The sequence below is a fragment of the Toxorhynchites rutilus genome, chromosome 2 (genome assembly GCF_029784135.1).
Source record: "Toxorhynchites rutilus septentrionalis strain SRP chromosome 2, ASM2978413v1, whole genome shotgun sequence".
Taxonomy (NCBI): Eukaryota; Metazoa; Arthropoda; class Insecta; order Diptera; family Culicidae; genus Toxorhynchites; species Toxorhynchites rutilus.
This window is the reverse complement of record NC_073745.1, coordinates 159,777,264-159,799,368: the sequence shown is the minus strand read 5'-3', so window position 1 is coordinate 159,799,368 and position 22,105 is coordinate 159,777,264. Positions and strand designations below refer to the sequence as shown.

At 37.6% G+C, this 22,105-nt stretch overlaps 2 protein-coding genes across 2 annotated transcripts in view; one reads left to right on the top strand and one right to left on the bottom strand.

Annotated features, from left to right (window-relative positions):
• The window catches only part of LOC129769404 (uncharacterized), a 252,079-nt gene extending 243,110 nt beyond the window's left edge, over nt 1–8,969 (top strand). The window contains exon 11 of the mRNA XM_055771667.1: nt 8,640–8,969. Within this exon, the coding sequence (XP_055627642.1) occupies nt 8,640–8,836 (197 nt within the window). The 3' untranslated portion in view covers nt 8,837–8,969. The remainder of the gene's footprint in view (nt 1–8,639) is intronic.
• Nucleotides 1–22,105, bottom strand: part of LOC129769405 (spidroin-2-like) — a 241,402-nt gene that overhangs the window by 179,697 nt on the left and 39,600 nt on the right. The gene's annotated exons all lie outside the window — the stretch shown is intronic.

Genomic DNA, 22,105 nt, shown 5'->3' with positions numbered 1-22,105 from the left:
AGACGACCAAGTCTCTGACTTAAGTCAATGGCAACCATTTTTATATGATGGTTTAAATATTATAGAATAGCATGTAGAAGGGGTTCTCATCAACAGAAATTTGAAATTCATAATGCAACTATACAAATCAACCACCTGTTCATTACACCCCCACTGTCCGTCTTACCCGCGGTTCCCCTATATTTAGCGTGCATCGCCAACTCCTATAAATTATCCTTTCCCGAATACTACATATAGGGGAAAGGGGGGGAGTTTGGACCCCCTAAGCAAATCGCCTAATATTTCTAAACCAATACGGTCTAAATAAAAAATGTCACATTGTATAGCGAACATGTTTTCTCTCAATCAATAATGTTGAATCATTATATTAGGCTTCAAATTATCAAATATATCATAAAATAAAAGAAATGATTTTTGGACATGGCTGTGGGTTGATTTGGTCCAGTGTGTGTTTCATCGAAAAAAAAACATACTTAAAACATAAAAATAAGTATTTTGGGATAATGTTACAATAAGTAACAGTGTTCTGGGATCGATACCAGGTGTCTTGGCCAGATCCCAGACCAGAAAAATTGGATGGAGACCATCTCGAATTCTGCATTTCACTGTTCGAACATTTTCAAATACTTTCGATGCTTGGTCAAAGAAAATCCGTTCTTGATGGCTTGCGTTACTCTTTCATGCTCCTCCTTCTTCCAACGTTTCTGCCAATACCCGTTTTGTAATTCAGCGGCATCTGGAATCAATTAGACCAAAAAAAGCCTCAAACCTGTAGGACCAATTCACCCCACATAACATGCAAAGATTAAAATGCAATTAATTTCATTCATTGTTATCAAACTTACTGTTTCGCTGCATCAAATTGTTCCTCTTCTGTAGGCGAACAGAACTTTACTGCTCAATACACGAAAAGTTTGTTTAATCAGCAGGAAAAACCTTAAAACCATGATCGGAAAACTCACATCTTTTGACAGCATTTTTTGCTTGCTGTGTTCATGCTACCGTTTCCTTCCACCAATCGAATTTTACCAAAGTTTTTGTACGTTAGGTACATACGGTTCAACAATAATAGGAGATGACATTATAAAAAATCCAAGTTGAGCCGTACTTATGGTGACGGAATTGAAAATATATCCGTAAAAACGTTTCTGCGATACTACTGAGTTTTTGACGTAGAACTACGTCTTTCATGAAGGGTGCCAAATCAGAAAACAGGTCACGTTTTCATGAAATAAAGTTAACGTTAATAACTATTTTTGCCGTGAACGGATATTAACGATTTGCATACCAATCGAATCGGAAATTCCCCAAGATTTGTTTGGTATGCTACAAATTACAATCCGATAGTCTGTATATGGTTTAAATTGATGAAAATTGGAAGCATTCTCATTTCCTCATACATTTATTCTGTCCATTTGTGTGCTTTCACGAACAGAGCTGTCAATAACGGGCAACTTATCGACGAGCAACGAAGGGGAAATTGTAAGATGTAAAGTCTCCGTGGACGAAGGAAAAGAAGAAGAACGAAGGGGAATATTTGTCTAGAGTATAAACAGTGGATCGTGAGGACACCGACTGGGCAACACCGTTGCTGGGCGAGCTGGACGGCGAGGGATCGAATGGTTTTCTCAAGGCAATGGGGCTGGAGGTGTAATATGAGGAATGAGTAGAGTTTTCAAGGGCCTTTTTGAAGGCTAGAGACGAATGAACTGAAGACGTTTAAAGTCTCTTTAATCCAACAAGGAAATGAAAGAAAGGCAAACTTTCAGTATCGTTCTAGATACGATACAATGAACATCTCTGTTCTTCCTTGTTTTACGCTATCACATGTCTTCGTTTCGGACTGAGCTGTGGACGCGACCAAATTCCCCACTCGCTGATGTCTCTGGCATTACAATCATTGCATCAAAGTGAAGCCATTGCATTAATGTTTTGAGCTACACAATTTTGTGGGGAATAATCAAGCTAGGCTATCGTCAGCTCACCAAGAAAATGAATTTTCTGGAATTTTGTCAGTGATTTGGTTTCGCATGACGGTAGGAAAACTCTCTCCACAAAGGATGACAGCTAAGCTAATCTAGACTGGCAATATTAACAGAAATGGCTTCTGTTGAGAAAAGCGCAAAACAGAGATAGGTGTGTGTAGGGGAGTTGGGGGTAAAACGGACATGTTAAGAAGAACTACAATTATATCTTTGGAAACTCATGTTTCCCAAAACATTGATGCAGTTTCTTGCAATCCAATTTACTGTTTTTCTACCTAGTTAGCCAAATATTTTACGAAAAGTGCTTTTCAATGTTTTTTACTGAAATTAAGACAGACCGAAAAGTACAAATTTTTATGGACAGGTTTGTAATATATGAAGCGTAGAGGTTTATCGATCGTGAGAGGAATAATTTTATTCAACTAAGGTCTTAAATCATCACGAATCCATTCTTAAATCATCATCCAATCCTTTGAATGATGAAAAATTGAATTAATCCACCTTGAAGTGTTATCGTGTTTTCAGCATTATAAACGAACAGACCCTCAACTATTTTGCTTTTGGTTCCAGTCAGCTTCTAAACAGTCCACATTTGGCGATTTGATTTCCATTTATAGACGCTTCATTCCTTAGGAAAACCTTAAATGAAACAGACGTTTCACAGTCCATCTAACTCCCACTGGCAACGGTTCGTTTTACCCTACTAGTACAATTATTTCGATTATTTAAATTTTCCACTCACAAATGAATTTACTTTTCCGTGCATACCTAATATCGCTGCTCTGTTAACTCAAAAACCGAAATATAACCACCAGCGAATTGAATTTTCATATTAAACCACTCAAAATGCTAAATATCGAAGCAGCTAAAATTACATCCACACGCGGAATCATGTATGATTTTCGGTTTTTGTTTCCCTTTTCCACTTTTAATCAGTATTGATTGCCATAGGGTGGCTTCAATATTATAGAATAACATGAAGAAGATGTTCTCATTAACAGAAATGAAATTCAAAATGTAACTATACAAATCAACCACCTGTCCATATTACCCCCACTGTCCGTATTATCCGCGGTTCCCCTATATTTAGTTGCTTCAAGCAATCGATATATGGATCTTTGTGTGCGTATGTGCGTGCTTCATAACCCGTATCTAAAAATAGTGCATCTTCGCTACGCTGAAACCCCATTTGTAATGATAAATATAAACAAGGAGGGGAGATAGCGGGAGGGAATTATTTACACCAGGGTATTAGTAATGAATCTCTGCTGAGGCAAACATTCAGCCTTTTCCAAGCAGTTAACACAGTTTGTTTTCTGTCATCATAAAGGCTTCGTTGGTGTCTTCGACATTGCATCAATGCATTGAACTGACGCTATGGTGAAGCAGGTGTTAAGGTTATGCACCAAAAAAATATTTGGGGAATACCATGTTATTCGATAAGTTATAATAAGTCATTAATTTATTTTTATTTTGTATGTGATATGGTTTCGCTGGCAGTAGTAAACTTTCTCCATTAAGGATGACAGCTGCGCTTATCTCGACCAAAATGGTAGAATGGTTATTTCAAAATTTTCGTAGCATTATAAAATAATATCCGCAGTTATAAACAAGCGACTTGAATTAAACTACAGCGTAGTTCTACGTAAACAATGCGGTCGTGTCTTAAACACAACCTCCTATAATTTTTTTACGATTTCAGTAAGGCCGATTTCGATGACATGAACGATTTTCTTTCTCGTATGCAGTGGAACGTAGTTTTCCAAGATGGCGACTCTAACCTCGCTGCTTCTACTATTTCTGGTGGCCTTCTTCATCCTGTCGACCAATTTGCCCCTTTGAAGTCTAAACAAACTAACAGCCATTGGAACCAGCTTGGACCTGCCGATCTCTAATTTTCAGAGAGATGAAGCGAGCTGCTCTCAGACGGTTCACCAAATACCGTACGGCTTTTACAAGGAATAGATACTTCTAGTCTAATAACGAATATAAACAGCTTAGCAATCGTCTATACAACCCTTATCAGGTCAATTTGCAATAACGCCTCAAGCTAATACGACCTCGGATATTGCCGATATGTTCCGCTCTCAATTCAACAACGTCCTTACTGATGAACAACTCGACCCGCTGGATGTGGCAGCTGCCGCCCTAAACGTTTCTCGGTTTTTTACTTCCGTGCTACAGTTTGTGATCGCCGACGATATGGTTCTCCACGGGAAGTGGCCCAGACGGTATTCCATCACTTGAACTCGAACGTTGCATGTATTCACTGGCTAAATCACTGGTAACGGTGTTTCATCTTTCACTGATCCCTGGCGTATTTCCGAACTGGTGGAAACAGTCGGATGTTTTCTCTGTGTTCAAGAAAAGTTACAAAAGGGTCGTTTCGAATTATGGCGGTATAGCTGTGTTGAGTACCACGTCCAAGATATTTGAATCGATCGTTTTTCACGAGTTAGTGCACAGATTCGCGCATTACATATCGGATGACCAACACGGCTTCATGCCGGAACGTGCAACGACAACTAACATAATTTGCTTTGTTCGTAGAACATGATAAGCTACAAAAAGAAGTACATCCCATCTCCGGAATTTATTTGTTACAATGTTACAGCATTTCAAAAATCGCCTAAACTCCGCCTTTGACTCCGAACTCTGTCCTTTTTTTTATCGAGTGTATTATTCATTCTATATCCAACTTATGTATGTGAAGCATCGCAAAAATAAACTATCCATTATTTAGTTAGTATTCCAGTTTCTCTTAATTTTCCATAGGGTTTATTTTTCCATTACAGGTTGTATCCAAACGGTTCTTTCCAAGATCAAAGTACCAGATTTATCCAATTCCTAAGCTATCAAAATCTCCTTCAACCGAAGGATCCGCTATTCCCATCAATGGTCAGAACCACTAAATGGTCTTTTTGATTAGACAGGTTCATGAACTGCTGGTAGAAGGAATTCGTGCACTCGATCTGTTATTTAAGCTTTCGGCAGGATCTCAGGAAACTTCAATGGCTTTGATCAGCCCATCGTTGAGCGCATAAATCTCCATCGAGTTAAATCTATAATCCCAATGAGTACGTCTTTACATTTCTCTTTCTGAACGAAATTGCTGAACTGCTCCATTCGATCATAACATCGTTGGAGGGTCGTCGAACGATTGTGAAATGCATTTTATTCAACCGCCTATCTAACCGCCTATTATTATCCTTCCCGCCTATCTTTCTAAAATCCACTTGTTCATTGATTCCGAAATGTTGAAATGTTTATACCACTTCAACTCTTAAAACTCGTTTGTAGAATACTACCCCATGCAACAAACGGCTCTTTTCAGAGCCACCATTTGGAATATAAGATTAGTGAAATCTACGAATTTCCGAACAATTAAAAGAATTAAATTCAAAAACATTTTTTTGAACTATCACAGTCCTACGTTATGCTTTTTTTCGTTTTTTTTTCACTGGACTATATCATCAATCACTGACGTGGTTCATTCAAAAACTTGAAGGTTTTTTTGAAGGAATATCTGTCAAAGAATATGCCTACACGCTCAGCCAGGTAGAACTTGCCACATTAAACGTGAATATGAATTGGTTCTTACCATTGAACGACGTAATCAATCCAAAAAAGCCGAATGAATTTCACTTAGTATGGGATGCTGTAGCCACGGTTCAGGGTCAGTCATTAAGCTCCAAGCTACCAGCAGCACCGGATCTCCTTGCACCACTCCCGGTAGGACTTTGTCCGTTCCGACATTTTCAAGTTCTCATTACAGCGGATAGTTCGGTGATGTTTCACTAAATATTGATTCAACTGGAAGATCGATAGACGCAGCTATCCTTCCGTCCAAGCAATTTGAAAATATCGTAAGGAAGGATCGATGTTTGAATCTGCATGCTCCTCTTCTGCCGCACAATTCATGAAACATCGAAATGCCCAAACATTGTTGAGGCAATTACAAAATTCTAAGCAGCAGCGGCTGAAGCAATCATAAAACACCACTATGTTGTTGATTTTTTGCACAGTACAGAGAGAAGGCGGTGCAATTTGCGGAACATGTAAAGGAAATACTTTCAAAAGCAGAACGTAGAAACGTCGAGGTACTTCGCAGTGACCCAGTCCTCTAACAGGGAAGAGATCTCGGTAAGATTTGGAATCTCCGTGTTCTAGGGAATGTTTTCGTTGCTGCCGTTGATCCAGCTTTACATTTCAACCAAGAGACAAACTATTCGTATCGTGATGAACAATCCACGAAAAATAGCTATAGCTGTAGAGAATCAACAGCAATACGGGTCGGGGGATACTCCAAACAGTTACTAGCAGTGGGTCATACAGAGCCAGTGGCTGAAAATATTGGTATGTAGACGAAGAACGACAGATTGACAGACTAATAATCCGACACAAATCCGGTTAAGGCCGTTAAGGTCGTATTTCCGCTCTCAGCCAACAAACCTTTTTTTTACCGTTACGGTCGTAAACGGAGTTCGGGTAAGGCGGATAGTTGGTATGAAATGGTCATACGATTGATTTGTATAGTTGCATTATGCATTTCATAATTCTGTTAATGAAATCGTCTTCTACATGTTATTTCATAATATTTGAACCACCATATGACAATGAAAAATGATCAAAAGTGTTAAAGAAACAAAGCCGAAAATGAACCCTGACCGAGCTAGCTATGCTGTTTGTATGGTCGGTCCCTGCGCACCAATAATGGACTTTTCTGAATATCATTGTCTAGCTTTATTACTGTCGTTCTCTATCCCAACCAAAGATGCATTGTCAGTCCGACGCGGTGAAAGAGAGTGAAATTATTCCGCTCACGAGCGATGAAACACTTCGAATAAAACAAACTTGTACGTTCCATCCCCATTACATTTCCGGTTCACTCATATAAAAGAATCTACCTTCCTTGTTCGAAATTCAATAAAAAAATTAGAATACCCCTTTTGTAAAGCGTTCGGCCGATTAATTCGACAACATTAAGAACGAACACAGGACTAAAAACGTAATTCTTATTGAACGGCGAAATAAATGTTATAATATTAAAATAAAGTATGAATTACAGCTTAAGAGCAATTAGAGTAAATTATAAAAAAATTCTGGTCTTACGATATCACTACAGATTATGACTCACTTGATAATGTACACTTTTGTTTTGACTTTATCGTTATTAAAGGATTACAATCTATCCAGTCAGCTAAACGCTTTTCATACGCTGAAACTAATATCTTTATGAGCACCTTCCGCGAAATTTCTTCTGTTGCGTCAATCGTCCCAAAACACCTTCCCCGAAGTGGTAACATAATACAAGAAAAAGCGAATGTCACATGTGATCATATAGTGTGGATGGTGACTTAGCGTGGGAGGCAGACAAGAAATTGATTTTCACACTATTGAAAGAAACGTCAAGCAACACTCTTTAGCAATGATTATAAGAGCTAGGCAAAATGATGATTTTCGTAGGGACGTTATTAGAGATTTTGTCTAGATATCGACGCATGTATTTTTATCAAACAGACATCTACTAAAAATGAATTGTGACCCAATTTTAAGGATATTTCTTCGAAAATCATCGAATGCCATACATTATTTTCGCACAGACTACAGCTTCCAAAAAGATTGTCTATGTTATGCACATGAATTCACTTTTATTTTCGTTTTGATCGACTGTGTCTATAATCGCTTTATTTTCGTTGTCGGAAATCCTTTGATGACGAAAATGTGTCATTTATTCATAGGTGGGAACAACAATGCTGTTCGTATATTTTGCAAAAGCTTAGTGTTGTCATCAGAGTTGATGTTCTACGCCACAGCTAAGAATAAAAAACGAACCTACATGTAATGGATTACACTATTCCCACGCGACAGAAACGTATATTTCATTTATCATATTTAGAAGTTTATTAACGTGTCCCTTGACATGTTGAATAATATCAACGATGGAATTGAGTCCAAACCCTTATAACAATGGCGATATAATGGTTTGTTCACAAAAAGAAATCATCGTAAATTTTTTGCATGATCAATTCTACCTTCGCTTTATAATGAACATTCAACCAAACCCGGAAAGGCTCGAACAGCGAGATAGTTTCGTTGTGTCCTTTAGTCAAGATAATCAAATGACTTCCACTAACAAAATATGATACGTATGCTCAAACCGTATGTGTCACTCGGTCTAACAAGAAAACATAGTAAATATAGAACAAAATAAGTGTTCGATGTTTTCATAATTATGCTATTCACATTTGATTTTCAATAACTTTGAATTAAATGTATGAGAGTGAAGCGTGGCATAAATTAATTTACATCCAAAATATATACATGAATACAAGTGAATGAAGCTTTCCAACAGAATTAAAGCATTTGCTGGGTATCAGTATCGTCGAGAAAAAAAAAACATTTTTCATTCATATACTCAAATCGTCCCTTTTATTCTATGAATAAATGGGATTAATTTGAGCTCTTTATTTACAATGGTGCTTTGCGTGAAGCTCTTCACAAATAAAAAGTCGCTGCACTCTGTGAAAAATATAAAAATGCAAACTACTTCAATCTCTCTCTTTACTCGTGACTTATATTTCCGTTCACTGCATCACTATATATTCATTGTTTTTTTCATGTTTTCGTTGTGTATATTTCACTCTCCCACAGGATTTGGTGATTTCGTCCCAGCGCAGGGAGTGAAGAACGATTCAGAAGTTTCCATCGCATTGTGTTCGCTATATTTACTCTTCGGAATCGCGCTGTTGGCGATGAGCTTTAATCTGGTGCAGGAGGAAGTTATCTCCAACGTAAAAAGTGTCGCCCGGAGGCTTGGCATTTTGAAGGAGGAAGAGATGGACGATTGAGATTTTTTTCCTCCTAATCTGGAAGGCAGCGAGCCAAACTTCGTTTTTTTTTGTATCACGGATGCAATTGTTTTCCTTCCGTGTTTGTTACTTTTCCGGCGATAAACATCAAATATGTTCAGCAAACTGTCATGAGGGGTGAATAGTAAGAGATATTAGAAATACAGAAATACAAATTAGAATATTTGGAAAAAATCGTAACGTTTTTTTTTGAGGAATATCACAAGCCACAAAATGCATCTACTCATTTGATAAGAAAAACCTCTAACACCAGCAGAAACATATTTCGTTGGAAACAAAATGCGCCGAAAGTATTATAGTATAGAACAAGATTGGTTGACGATGACCACACCTATATCAAAGTAAAACGCACATCAATCGAAGATGCACCTTGGACGAGATCTTCGCGAATAATTTTTAAAGGATTGTTTCTTCTTGTGATCTCGTCGACACTCACATCAATATGACATACTCTTATAGTAAAAGAAATACAGAAGGTAACTAGCAGCAATTAGAATGAATATCGAATGCTTTTATCACTAGACGAATTATTCATCAGTAACTTCTCAATCTCCTTTTTCGATACTAGAGAAGACAAATCAGGAAACATGCCAATGACACACAAAAAATTGTATTAAAAAAACCTACAAAACGTAATCAGTAGCTTTAAAAAAATTAAAGCAACTGGTGAAGTTTTGTGCGATTTTTTTTGTTCGATCTCTATCCCTCGCACAAAAAAGGTGTGCCTGTATTTTTCAAAATGGATCAAATTTTTTTTCCTATATATTTTTTAATTTTAACTTACAAAACTATAAGACTAACAAAATTTAGGTCAAAAAAGGAATCGTGTTTAAAATTTTATTTACAAACTAGCTGACCCGGCAATCTTCGGCCCGCCCAAATTGGTTTTTTGTTTTCAATACCTTCGCTTTCTTACTAAGCACAAATTCATGAGTCCAATCGCAGAACTGTTCATTGATTAATCTTCTAATCGACCCCGTTGAATTTACCTTTTACTAAAAAATTCCCAGTACTTCTACCAAAACTCATCATTATAATTTCAGATTATTTTCAGACACAATTCTCGTTCAAGATTTTTCAACCACTTGCAACTAACTATTTCTCCGTCACATGGAATAAATGTTTGATACAGAAAATATGATATAATAAATACAGACCCCTCTCCTCTTCTCTCCTTAGAGTGGGGGGAGGAGTGTCTATTCACCATAGAAACGTTTCGTGCCCCCTAAAATCTTCAAATGCCAAATTTGGCTCCATTTGCTTGATTAGTTTTCGAGTTATGCAGAAATTTGTTTTTCATTTGTATGACAGCCCACCCTAAGAGAGGGGGAGTAGTGTCGAACCACCATAGAAACATTTATTGTACCCTAGAACCTCCACATGCCAAATTTGGTTTCGTTTGCTTGATTAGTTCTTTAATTATGCGGAAATGTATGCTTCATTTGTATGGCAGCCACCCTACCCCCTCAGAGAGACTGGAGGAGTGTCTATTCGCTATAGAAACGTTTTGTGTCCCCTAAAACCTTCGCATGCCTAATTTGGTTTCATTTGCTTAATGAATTCTCGAGTAATACAGAAATTTATGTTTCATTTATATGGCAGCCCCCCTTAAGAGAGTCGGGTGGAGTGTCTAACCACCATAGAAATATTAGGCTGTCAAAAAAGTCCTGCGGTATTTTCGCGAGGTGTCGTTGTAAGCGCGTAGTTCTAGTTGTATTCGTTGTATCGAGTCATACTATAGCTTGTTGGAAAGGTATTTTTGCGCGCTATAATATAGTCCTTGACAGTGTTTTGTTTGGTTAAGTTGTTCGTGAGTTATAGTGTCGCAAATATAGAGCAAAATAAAGAGAAAATCCGACATATTTTACAGTACTACTATGACAAAGGCAAAACTGCATCTCAAGCTGCCAATAAAATTTGTGCAGTTTATGGACCCGATACAGTTTCCATTTCCACCGCACAACGATGGTTTCAACGTTTTCGTTCTGGTGTAGAGGTCGTCGAAGATGCGCCACGCTCCGGAAGGCCTGTCGTCGAAAATTGCGACAAAATCGCTGAATTAGCCGAGAAAGACCGGCATAGTAGCAGCCGTAGCATCGGCCAAGAGCTGGGGATAAGTCATCAAACCGTTATTAACCATTTGAAGAAGCTTGGATTCACAAAGAAGCTCGATGTATGGGTGCCACACACGTTGACGCAAAAAACATCTTTGACCGTATCGACGCGTGTGAATCGCTGCTGAATCGCAACAAAATCGACCCGTTTCTGAAGCGGATGGTGACTGGCGATGAAAAGTGGGTCACTTACGACAACGTGAAGCGCAAATGGTCGTGTTCGAATCGCGGTGAGCCAGCCCAAACCATCGCCAAGCCCTCATTAACGGCCAGGAAGGTTCTGCTGTATGTTTGGTGGGATTGTCAAGGAATAATCTATTATGAGCTGCTTCCCTATGGCGAAACGTTCAATTCGGACCTGTACTGCCAACAACTGGACCGCTTGAAGGTAGCACTCATGAAGAAGAGGCCATCTTTGATAAACAGAGGCCGCATTGTCTTCCATCAGGACAACGCCAGGCCACACACTTCTTTGGTGACGCGCCAGAAGCTCCGGGAGCTCGGATGGGAGATTCTTTTGCATCCGCCGTATAGTCCGGACCTTGCACCAAGTGACTACCACCTGTTTTTGTCCATGGCGAACGAGCTAGGTAGTCAGAAGTTAGCCACAAAAGAGGCCTATGAAAATTGGCTATCCAAGATTTTTACCAATAAGGAAGCGAGCTTCTATAACAGGGGTATTATGAAGTTGCCATTTCTTACATTTGAACAATGCAACATTAAGGCGACTTTTACACTACAGTATGGCAAGCTAGCAATCTAGATTCCGAAAAACTACGTATAAGTATCATCAAACACACAAAAGACTTGCAAATGTAAACGTACTGTTTGTAGTAAATCAATGAGTATTTTTTTCAGGCTAATAATTTTTTTTTCTCTACAACGAATGTTCTCGATGGTACAGATGAGAAAGATTTTTAACTCCTCTGGTGCAGATGTAAATGTGGCAACACTGGGTACAACCTTTTGAAAACGAAAATGTTGCGGCTTCGACTACTTTCCATATTCTAGATCCCCGGACTACAACTAGATTCTAAGAACAACTACTCGCAAGCAAGGTACTGCCCATGATTGCATAGGAGACGTAATCGACAACACCATTAGTGTTTGGAAAACGCATTTTTGTTGTTTTTTTGGCCTACAAGCATAACCATGCAAATTTCCGATGAAATGATCTGTCCAGTTTAAGGATATTATCGGCAAAAAGAGAAATTTAGGTAGTTATTACACATTAAAAAACACAATTGCTTCTCTTTGTTCATCGTGTACAGAAAATAGTAATTATATGACCAGCGTTTCAATGGTTTTTTATATTCATCTATTAGGAAACACTAAGTAATAAGACACTATCGTGACATACATGATTGGACTCTACAAAAAATGTCATTCAAATGTAGATTTAGATTATAGCACATAATACTGACAATTGTTGATTTTCGAACGATGTATGAAAGCTGTATGGAACTACGTCTGTTATGCGAACAAACAGTGATTTTTCGGAAACGTTTTTTCAAAATTGCTCAAATGTTTTCGAACAAAAATTGTTTGTTTGCATGTTGAGCAAACGTATTACATTGTGTAGAATGCGAAATAGCGAAAAAGTCGATTTTGTTCATTTTGTCGTTTACGTCTCCTTTACAAACATTGGCAGGGTAGTGGAAGACCAGCCAAAATAATGGACGCAAAAGAACTTCGCTCTTTTTCCTGTCTTCAACAACATGGATTCACTGAGCCAACGGGAGGTCGCAAAAAAGTTCAACTGTTCTCACCAGAATATCTGCATAACATTGAAAAGAGACAGAATAAAGTGCCGGAAGAAGACAAAAGGTATGAAATACACTGAGAAGCAGATTTCGACAATGTAACCTCAGAGCCTCCGGTTAGTAAAAAAAATATGCCGGAAAATGTTTTGTCTTGGACGACTAAAGGAAATTTTCACTTTCGAACACGCATATCCATCTCCGAACGTAAAATATAAGTTTAAACATAAGTTTTAATAGAAAGTGATGCCATTGCCATTTCCGAGAGAGTTATTTCTAGGCCATGGTTCAAGCCCTCTGGTTTGGCTATCAATCACGATACAGTCAATCGCAAAATTGAGTATACAACTCGTGCTGGTTTGTTATTGTTGAGTTTATCGGAGTTGAACAATAAATAATTAAATGCGACTTACATTCATCGTAAAATCGATCCATTTTACTCTCATATAGCAATAAGAAAAAAATAAAATGGTCACATTTCTACATCATGTTTAAAATACAAACAAAAAATCTCCAATTATGAGTTGAGTGCAAAGTTGAGTGTACAGTTCAAGGTTTTCTTAAAACTTATACTGAAATCAGTTCAGAAATGTTAATAGATAACAAAAATCAATCCCCTAGTATTTGGTATGGCCTCCCTTTGGCGTCCAGCAGTTCCTACAAGCGACGAGGCGAGATTTCTGGTCACTGTAAACGGAAGTACCTCCCAGATCTCCGTAATCGTCGTTTTTAGCTCCACTACGTTCCCTGGATTTTGATGGATGGATGGTTCTTGATTTCCCACCATATATGTTCAGAGATTTCGGAGGTGTTTTGAGTTGATTGGGACATAATAGAGCAGGCATTTCAGCACCACGAAGTCAGTTTGCTTCGGGTCATTATTCTGTTGAAAGTAATAATCACGAAAGAGACCGAATTTCTGAACGGGAGACTGCAGGTTACGTTTCAGGAAGATTAATTAAGCCATCTTGTCCATCGCCGAATCGATAAACACCGTGGTTCCAGTTCCAGAAGCCGCCAATGTACCATGCATCATCTGACTACCGCTGCCGTGTTTTACTGTTTTACTGTGTTGTGTTTTACTATAACCAAATGCTGAATCTGAAGCACCAATCCTGGTTTCCTCCACGCCATCTGTATTCCATTCGATTCAAAGATATTGGTTTTCGACTCATCTGTGTAAATGACCTTGATCCAGAACTCCTCAGGTCTGTTTTTATATACCTTAGCAAACTGTAGTCTTTTGTTTTTTCATATTCTCATTTGAGAGGCAATACTTTTTACGGTCAACACGACATCTCAGATTGTTCCTGTATGCTACTCTCCGGACAGTGTCTGCGCAGTCAGGGCTTCCAAAGATGCCGGCTGCTTCGGTAGGCAATTTAGGAATGTTTGTTTTATGGTTTTTTCGCAATTTTCGAACAATTACCCGTTCTTCATCAGAAGATAGGATCCGTCTGCGTTCTCTACCGGGATATTTCCCATGGTTCCTTCGTATTTCCACTTGTTTATGATTTTTTTTACTGTAGAGTGGGTTTCTCCGATAGCAGCTTCTCTGACAATTCATACTTATTATCATTTTACGTGTAATAGAATCTATTTCTTTCCTCTAACTTGCCATTTTCATAAAAAATTCAAACATCAATATAAAATAAAAAACAACACTGCCCAAGCGATGGTTAAGTGTCGACATCAATCAATGATGAAAAAAGGTACGCTAATTGGAAACTTATTTACAATACTAATTTGTTCGGATAAATTTAGGGTGTACTCTCAATTTTGCGATGCCTAGAACAGAGATTGTTTTCAATTTTTAGGAATAAACGATTAGCAGAAAACTTTTCTCGGAATTTTATTACACGTACAGCTAGTTAAATGTGTGAGTAATAAATATGCATCAAAAGAATCAATGTATTCAAAATAATTTATACCTAATAAATGAAAAGTACCGTCAAGAAGCATTTGTACACTCAATTTTGCGATAGACTGTATGTACCAGAATGAATGTTTGAAGAAAATTTAGATCCCGTTTCAACAAAAACATCATGAAAATGAGCAATTCTTGCTTTGGTCCGATAAAGTGTCATCGCATTACGCCAAAAAAACACAACCGTTCTTAAATATTCCTGAATAATACACGTTCGATTCCGTTTGTACCCAAAAACCTCTGCCTCAGTGTCGCCCATGTGAAGATTTCTCCGGGATGTTGCGCTTCTTGGTGTACAAAAATAACTGGAGAGAAAATAGCAAACAGTGCCAACAGATGATTGGTAGAATCAAGATATGCATTCGCAAAGTTGACATGACAGCCGTGCAACGCTCCTATACCGACATCAAACGAAAGCTTCACCTAAAGTCGGTTAAGGACCATTTTCAAATGATCACTGTTTTTCTTCAATTAACAATGTATCTTTGAGTTTAATAAATCAGATCTTCTCCAAGTATATTCGTCGTTTTTGACAACTTGAGATAGGAATTCCAAAATTTCAGTTCCTTGCATTGCAGTGTCCGTTCTACTGGCATCGTGGAGAGTGGATATATTAAAACGTATGTTCCGTCTGTTTTTAACTTAGTGTAAATAACCCATCTGCGATTGCAAATCACAGTCTCATTCCTGCTAGCGAGCAAATAACATTCTTTCCTGATATTGAGAGGCCTCTGTGGCTTATCACGATACATAGAAGAATGGAAGGAAAAAAAAAGCAGTTCGATAGAAGCACCAGACCAACCTTCATGGCGTTTGGCGAGTATGATCTGTATTTTCGCATGATTTTATTTGGATAATTCTATTGGTCAAATATATTCTGTGAAATTTTGTGTTGCGAACAAAATTTGTTGTACCATTGAAAATGTTTCAGAATACATTTGGAGACTCAACTTTGTCGAAAACTCGAATGTATGAATGGATTAAGGCATTCAAAGGCGACCGAGAAGAGACGAACGACTTGCCAAGTCATGGTGACCATCCACCTCTTCAACTGATAAAAACGTCGACAAAATAAAAGGAATGGCTCTCGGAAATCGTCATTTCAGTTCGAGAGAGCTAGTCCGTGATTGAACGAAACCGTTTGTCATATGTGTTGGTTGATGTTGGTTGGACATGAGAAAGGTCGCAGCACGACTAGTGCCAAAAGAGCACAATTTTCTTCAAAAATTTCTTCATAATCAAGTGGCTGAAGATATGCTTGAACGATCAAATTCTGATTCCATGCTCATCCAACTTTCTTTGTGTGACTTTGGTGACTCTGTTCCGAAACTCAAATTACCGCTTTGTATAATCTGTTTTGACATTGAAAACATGAAAAAGAATTCGTTGCGTGAGCTGAAGGCAATTCCTGGATACAGTTATAAAAGTGTTTCGCTGATTGTTCGTTGGAACAGGTGTTTTATTTCACAACAGTTCTATTTTGAAGGTGGTTTTGATATGAATTGAGATGATATATTTATTTGACAGATATTTAAAATTAATAAAAAGTATAGTATAAACGTTATAATTTTATGGTTTTGATTTTATGATTATTCTATATATCCTATATATTTATCCATATGCATATTCCGTAAAACTCCTTTCAAAAATTCTAGTCAATTTAAAAGAGGAAAGTGTCACAGTGTGACGGAGTGATGAATGTGTTAAAAAATGACGATGTGTGGAATTACAGAGGTTGTAGATTGAATAAAATCTTTAATCTTAATAGCTTTAAAATTATATAAACTTATTAAACATAACGAGAGAATTGGTTTCAAGTTTGTAATTGTTCGTGTGTTTGTGCTCACAGACTAAATAACTGAAAATAACACGTTGGGGTTCGGTTTATATCTCATGTGCCTTTGTAGACTTGTGATATGTAGTCGGTTGATATTCTACGTATCCGTGAGTGATCAACGATGACGAAGGTACTGTGTCGACAAATAATTTACTCTCTATCAGATTAACAGACTCGAACACAGTCTTAAACTGTTAGAACTTAATTGAAATTATTCTTTGATTGAATTTGAATACACACAGCCTTGACCCATGGTAGTTTATACATTTCCTACAAATTCCGTTGAAATTTCATCATTATAATATCAAATCATTATCAGTCACATATTTCGTATAAGATTTTTCCATCTCATGTGGAAAATGTGTAACTCTATTACATAGAATATCAATACGGAAAAATTAGTTTACACTTATAATGTTCAATTCAACATGTTATTTTTCCACCTGAAAATACCGCAAAGCTAAATGACGTCAACTCGAATTCATGGCGTAAAATCATTCCGAGTTTATTCCTAATTTTGTTTCATGGTGAAATAGTATACAGATTAGGGTGGCAATTGATGTATGGGAAAAATTTCATCATCGAATTTCAAAAACCGACCATGTACATTTTGTTTATTGGCCCAACAAACTGATCTGTGCAAGGTTTCAGCTCGATCGAACATGATTTAGGGGTGCCTCAAAGCGCACAAAGTTTTGATTTTTTGATCCTCGAAAATCTTCCTAGGGGGGAGTAAAGGAAATTTGGAAAATCGTGAAGCGCCCGAGCGGTCCAAGGCACTTTCCTTAAGAAATTAATACAATTTTTTACTCCAAGCTGTGAGTTCAGACTGACCTTTTATTTTATCCAATTCGCTTAACGAAACATTCTTAATCTAAATTCCGACCGACTGCACTCCACATGCGGAGTTTGTTTATTCTTACTTACTCTCTGTTTATCTCTCTACCGCTCTATCTCTGATTCATGGAATTTTCCATGTGTATGGAAAATTCCGATATTCTTATTCGAAAATCATAAATACACTCTAAGTTCTAGTTGGAACAGATATCTTATTAATCTTATTAAGGGGCGCTACAATCGAATTTTTTTGACGTAGGACTACGTCTTTCATTTCTATACCGGGGTGTAAAATCAAAGTTTCGAAAACGAAAGCGTTACGCCGGAGACCGAGATTTTGAGCGCGTTAATAGCTCCTAAACAACTGAACGAAATGGTATGATAAACACATCATTCGAAAGATAAAATGTCTACGCGTTCTATACTTGTTACTTTTTGACCCAAAAACTTGTTTCAAAAGTCTTAAAATTGCTTTCAAAACAGGCTATTGAAATCACCAATCGGTATATAAGCGAGCGCCGCTCGGAAATCCACTCAGTTCTAATTGAACAGTGATTGGAGCATGTTGTCGCTGTTGTGGTGAAGCTCTTCGTTTATCATGAAAGCGCGGATGAACGGTGTCACCAAGAGCCTTTTTGTGCACCCTAGGCCAGAAGGGAATCCATCAGGAGGATAGTGATGCCACAAACGGTTCCCCGGGAAGACATCGCTACACACACATACACGCGCGGAATTCTTTCCGTTTGGATGCCATTCAGCATCGAGAAAGTTCCGGAAAGATCTGATCATTTCTGAAAAATAATCTGCCAGTTCCTCTGGGAATTTAAAAATACATTCATGTGAAAGAGTTTATTTTAATGTTTCCTAACCATATAACACAGCGATCAAATACATTTGATTTTGTAATTTTTCAACCAAGTGTAATTAGCAGGAAAGCTTCTGAAGATTATTCTTCCCCATCAGTAGGATATTTCCGTATACAATATTGTATGCGTACGCAATCGATTATTGCTCAGTCGCCGAAAGTTCCGAGCTCAGAGAGTTCATTCCCCTCTAGTTTGCCTTCCAAATTGCCATCATAAACCACGCCTTCTCTCGATTCAATCACGCACAAAAAGCATACTTAGGCGATATTCTGGTGGTGAGATGCATTCATTTTTCGTGAGGACATCGACAAGACAACATCGTTGCTGAGGGTGCTGGACGGCGAAGGATCGAGATCTGCCCTGAAACGCAAGCAGTTTGTTTGAAACTGTGAGGGAGCACAGAGAAGCCGATCCTTCAGGAGAAGAGAAGGTGACCATCGAAGCAGCCTACACACACACACACATACACGCACGGAATTCTTTCCGTTTGGATGCCATTCAGCTTCGAGAAAGATCCGGAAAATAATCTGCCAGTTCCTCTGGGAATTTAAAAATACATTCATGTGAAAGAGTTTATTTGAATGTTTTCTATCCATAAAATATTCATATAATACATTTGGGTTTGTGATTTGTCAATCAAGTACAGTTAGCAGAAAAGCTTCTGAAATAATCTTCAGAACAAGGTTTTTCGTATCCTATATTGGATGCATAAAACCTTGTGCCTCCAACGTAACGCTCTCGTTTTCGAAGTCCCCCAAATATTCATTTATTCATTCATTCAGAATGGATTTAGATTCAACTTCAAACAAATGATCACTAAATCAACGATAGTCCTACGTCACCCTTGCGGTTATACCACAGATATAACCCACTTCCTGTTTTTCAAGGTCAAATGACTTAAAAATGCATGACACGTCGAGATTTGGCGTCATCTCGAAAAAAAATTTTGGCCGAAAATCGACCTTCTGGGACTTAGCATGAGAGACAATGAAGGTATGGAAAAAAATAATTATCGAATTTAAAGAACCGATCATGTACATTTTGTTTTTTGGTCCAAAAAAATATCTGTGCAAAGTTTCAGCTCGATCGGACATGATTTAGGGGTGCCTCAAAGCGTTAAAAAATTTGATTTTTTGATCCTCGAAAATCTTCCTAGGGGGCTCCAAAAAGGTCAATTTTCGGCAAATTTTTTTTTGATATGACACCAGATCTCGACGTTTCATGCATTTTTAAGTCATTTGGCATCGAAAAAAAAAATTTCTATTATCCAAACTTCCTTTACTCCCCCCTTGGAAGATTTTTGATGATCAAAAAATTAAAACTTTGAGCGCTTTGAGGCACCCCTAAATCATGTTCGATCGAGCTGAAACTTTGCACAGATCATTTTTTTGGGCCAATAAACAAAATGTACATGGTCGGTTTTTGAAATTTGACATGATCATTTTCGCTGCCACCCTAATACAGATAAATAATTTCGTAGTACTATGTAAAAAAATGCGGTCGTATTTTGGACATCATCCTCTATATTTTTTTATCTCGAAGACCCCTTTTTTGAGTAGCTTTGCCAGAAATGAAGGTTGTTGTTTGCGATTTAGGCTATGAAAAATCGGTAGCCTTGCTTTATCCACTTTATCCTACTGAACAAATTGATTGATTTCATAATTTTCAAACATCACTTTAACAAACAAATCTTCTACATAAGAACCCGTTAGTTGAATTGAATTAGAATCGGAACTATCATGGGATGAAATGAAGAATTGAATGAAATATGTGTCTGGACAAAAGTTTATTTGCAATATGCGTTTGAGTTCTCTCGAGTCATGTACGAATGGACGTACATCGACCATATGTTATGTGCTTACTCTTTGGCCACAGGCTGGGATATCGTGTATCAGCTGAGTTTTTGCTGTCTGTTTCGTTTAAGCACCCTCACATTCAGTCAGCTTCCATCGGTGTGTTGAAAAGATGTGAATTTTCTAATTTTAAGTTTCTGGTTAGTTCATCGGCACATACAGTTGCCAAACTGTGCCCTTCTGGAGCAACAAAGAAACTTTGTAAGGTGGTAAATTTCACATTCACATCGGATAGATCTAAAAATGAATACATTTTTCCTAATCTGCACATTGATGAACGTGATGGTTTCATGTTTCCCTGAAAGTTTAATCCCGGACATTTATGTTCATAGTTGGTGATTCAGAAGAAAACTGACGAACAAAAAAACGACACACTGTTCAAATATATTTTCAGAAAGTTTATAACATTAAGTCAAACTTTAATTCAACGTTATATTTAACACTGTGTGATGTAAAAGACATTTTTTGCGATTGCACTTAGATAGCCGTTTGTATATGCCATCCGCGCAATTAGTTTTATGACGACCCAAAACGTGTATATTCCGCGTATATTTATTTGTTGACCGTTCCATCTCAAATAATGACTCGCGAACAGACGTTTCAAATTAAACAACAAGAAAACTGACCTATAGTGCGATATAAATTATTTCAGTACGTACATGTAATTAATTTTATTTCTACTTTTTATGTGCTGGGAGTAGCAACGGATTATGAACTTCATATTTCATGTTATCGTGGGTATTATAGAATAACTGCTAAGTCTTTTATGAATGTGCTGTTGAATGAGCGGTGAGTGCTTTCATCTAGTTTTCGCGAGTAACGAACACGTTGAAAATGTATTACAATTTCACCTCAAGTAACCCACCATTTGATTGCAACCGGGGCAGTAAATCCATCAGCAGCCGGTGGAAAGTACATGCCAGCTTGGCATGAATTACCCTTCGCGTTGTGGTTTGAAACGGTAGGTCTGATGAGTGAAAACCTAAATAATGCTAACAACAATATATACACTGAAATCGTAATGAGAAATATATACTTCCGCCATAAAAAAAGTTATGCTTCAGTGCAGAACATATTTTTCAGCTGTTAAGCTGTTTTAATATTAAAGAACACTGACAGAATTCAACGAGGAAAAATAAATATTTGTAACAACCAAGTTTGAAAGCAGCCACTGAAAGGTCTCACGCTGAAATTCCAAAATTCATCTTAACTTTACACTGACATGCTGACATATACTTCACCTCCGCTTTTTTCGAAAGGAAGCTAACTTTACTTCATTCTTCAACCAAATATTTTGAGGGAAGCCATAAGTTAGCACCAACAAAGATATATTTTATGAGCTTTCAAGGTTGTTTCAGCAATTGCAGCGGTCTGGCGCTTTTATTTTTTTTTGTCAGTTTCACTTTTTAGTATTGCGAAAATTATGCAATAATGGTCCTTCATAATGGGTTGAAAGGTTAAGTAAATTGTAAGGTTATCAGAGTATTCTCGATGGAAACACGTTGGCATTTCAGAACAGTAATGCAACAGGATCAGTTCAAACGGGTTTGTTTGTGGTTTGAATGGCATCTGCTTCAGTTGTATTCTGTAGAAAGAACGATCGCTCGGCCAAAATAAAAGATACCGATTCTACATTACCTGGTGACGTGGTTATAACGACCCACCATAGGCGATGTTCCAGATAAAGATAATATTGATAAGGCAACAAAGAAGTGAATCTTCAGTGAAATATTTTTTCAGTAATCATTTCCTATCTTTTTGAGAGAAATTAAATAAATAATGGAAGGAACGGTATTTGATTCAGTTTCAATTGAATCACGGACTTCTACAAAATATTTATGCTTGATGCATGTTCTGTCTTTGAGATTTGGACAGAACATGCATTATGCATCAATCTGATGGATGCAAACAAAAGCATTCTTCGTTTGCTGTTGCGCACATTCGACGAGATTGTTGGCAGCCTTGAATACAGGCAAGTCTTGTATGAAACAAATTGTTATTTTTCACGTAGGACTGTGTCTTTCATTAAGAGTACCAAATCAGAAAACAGGTCA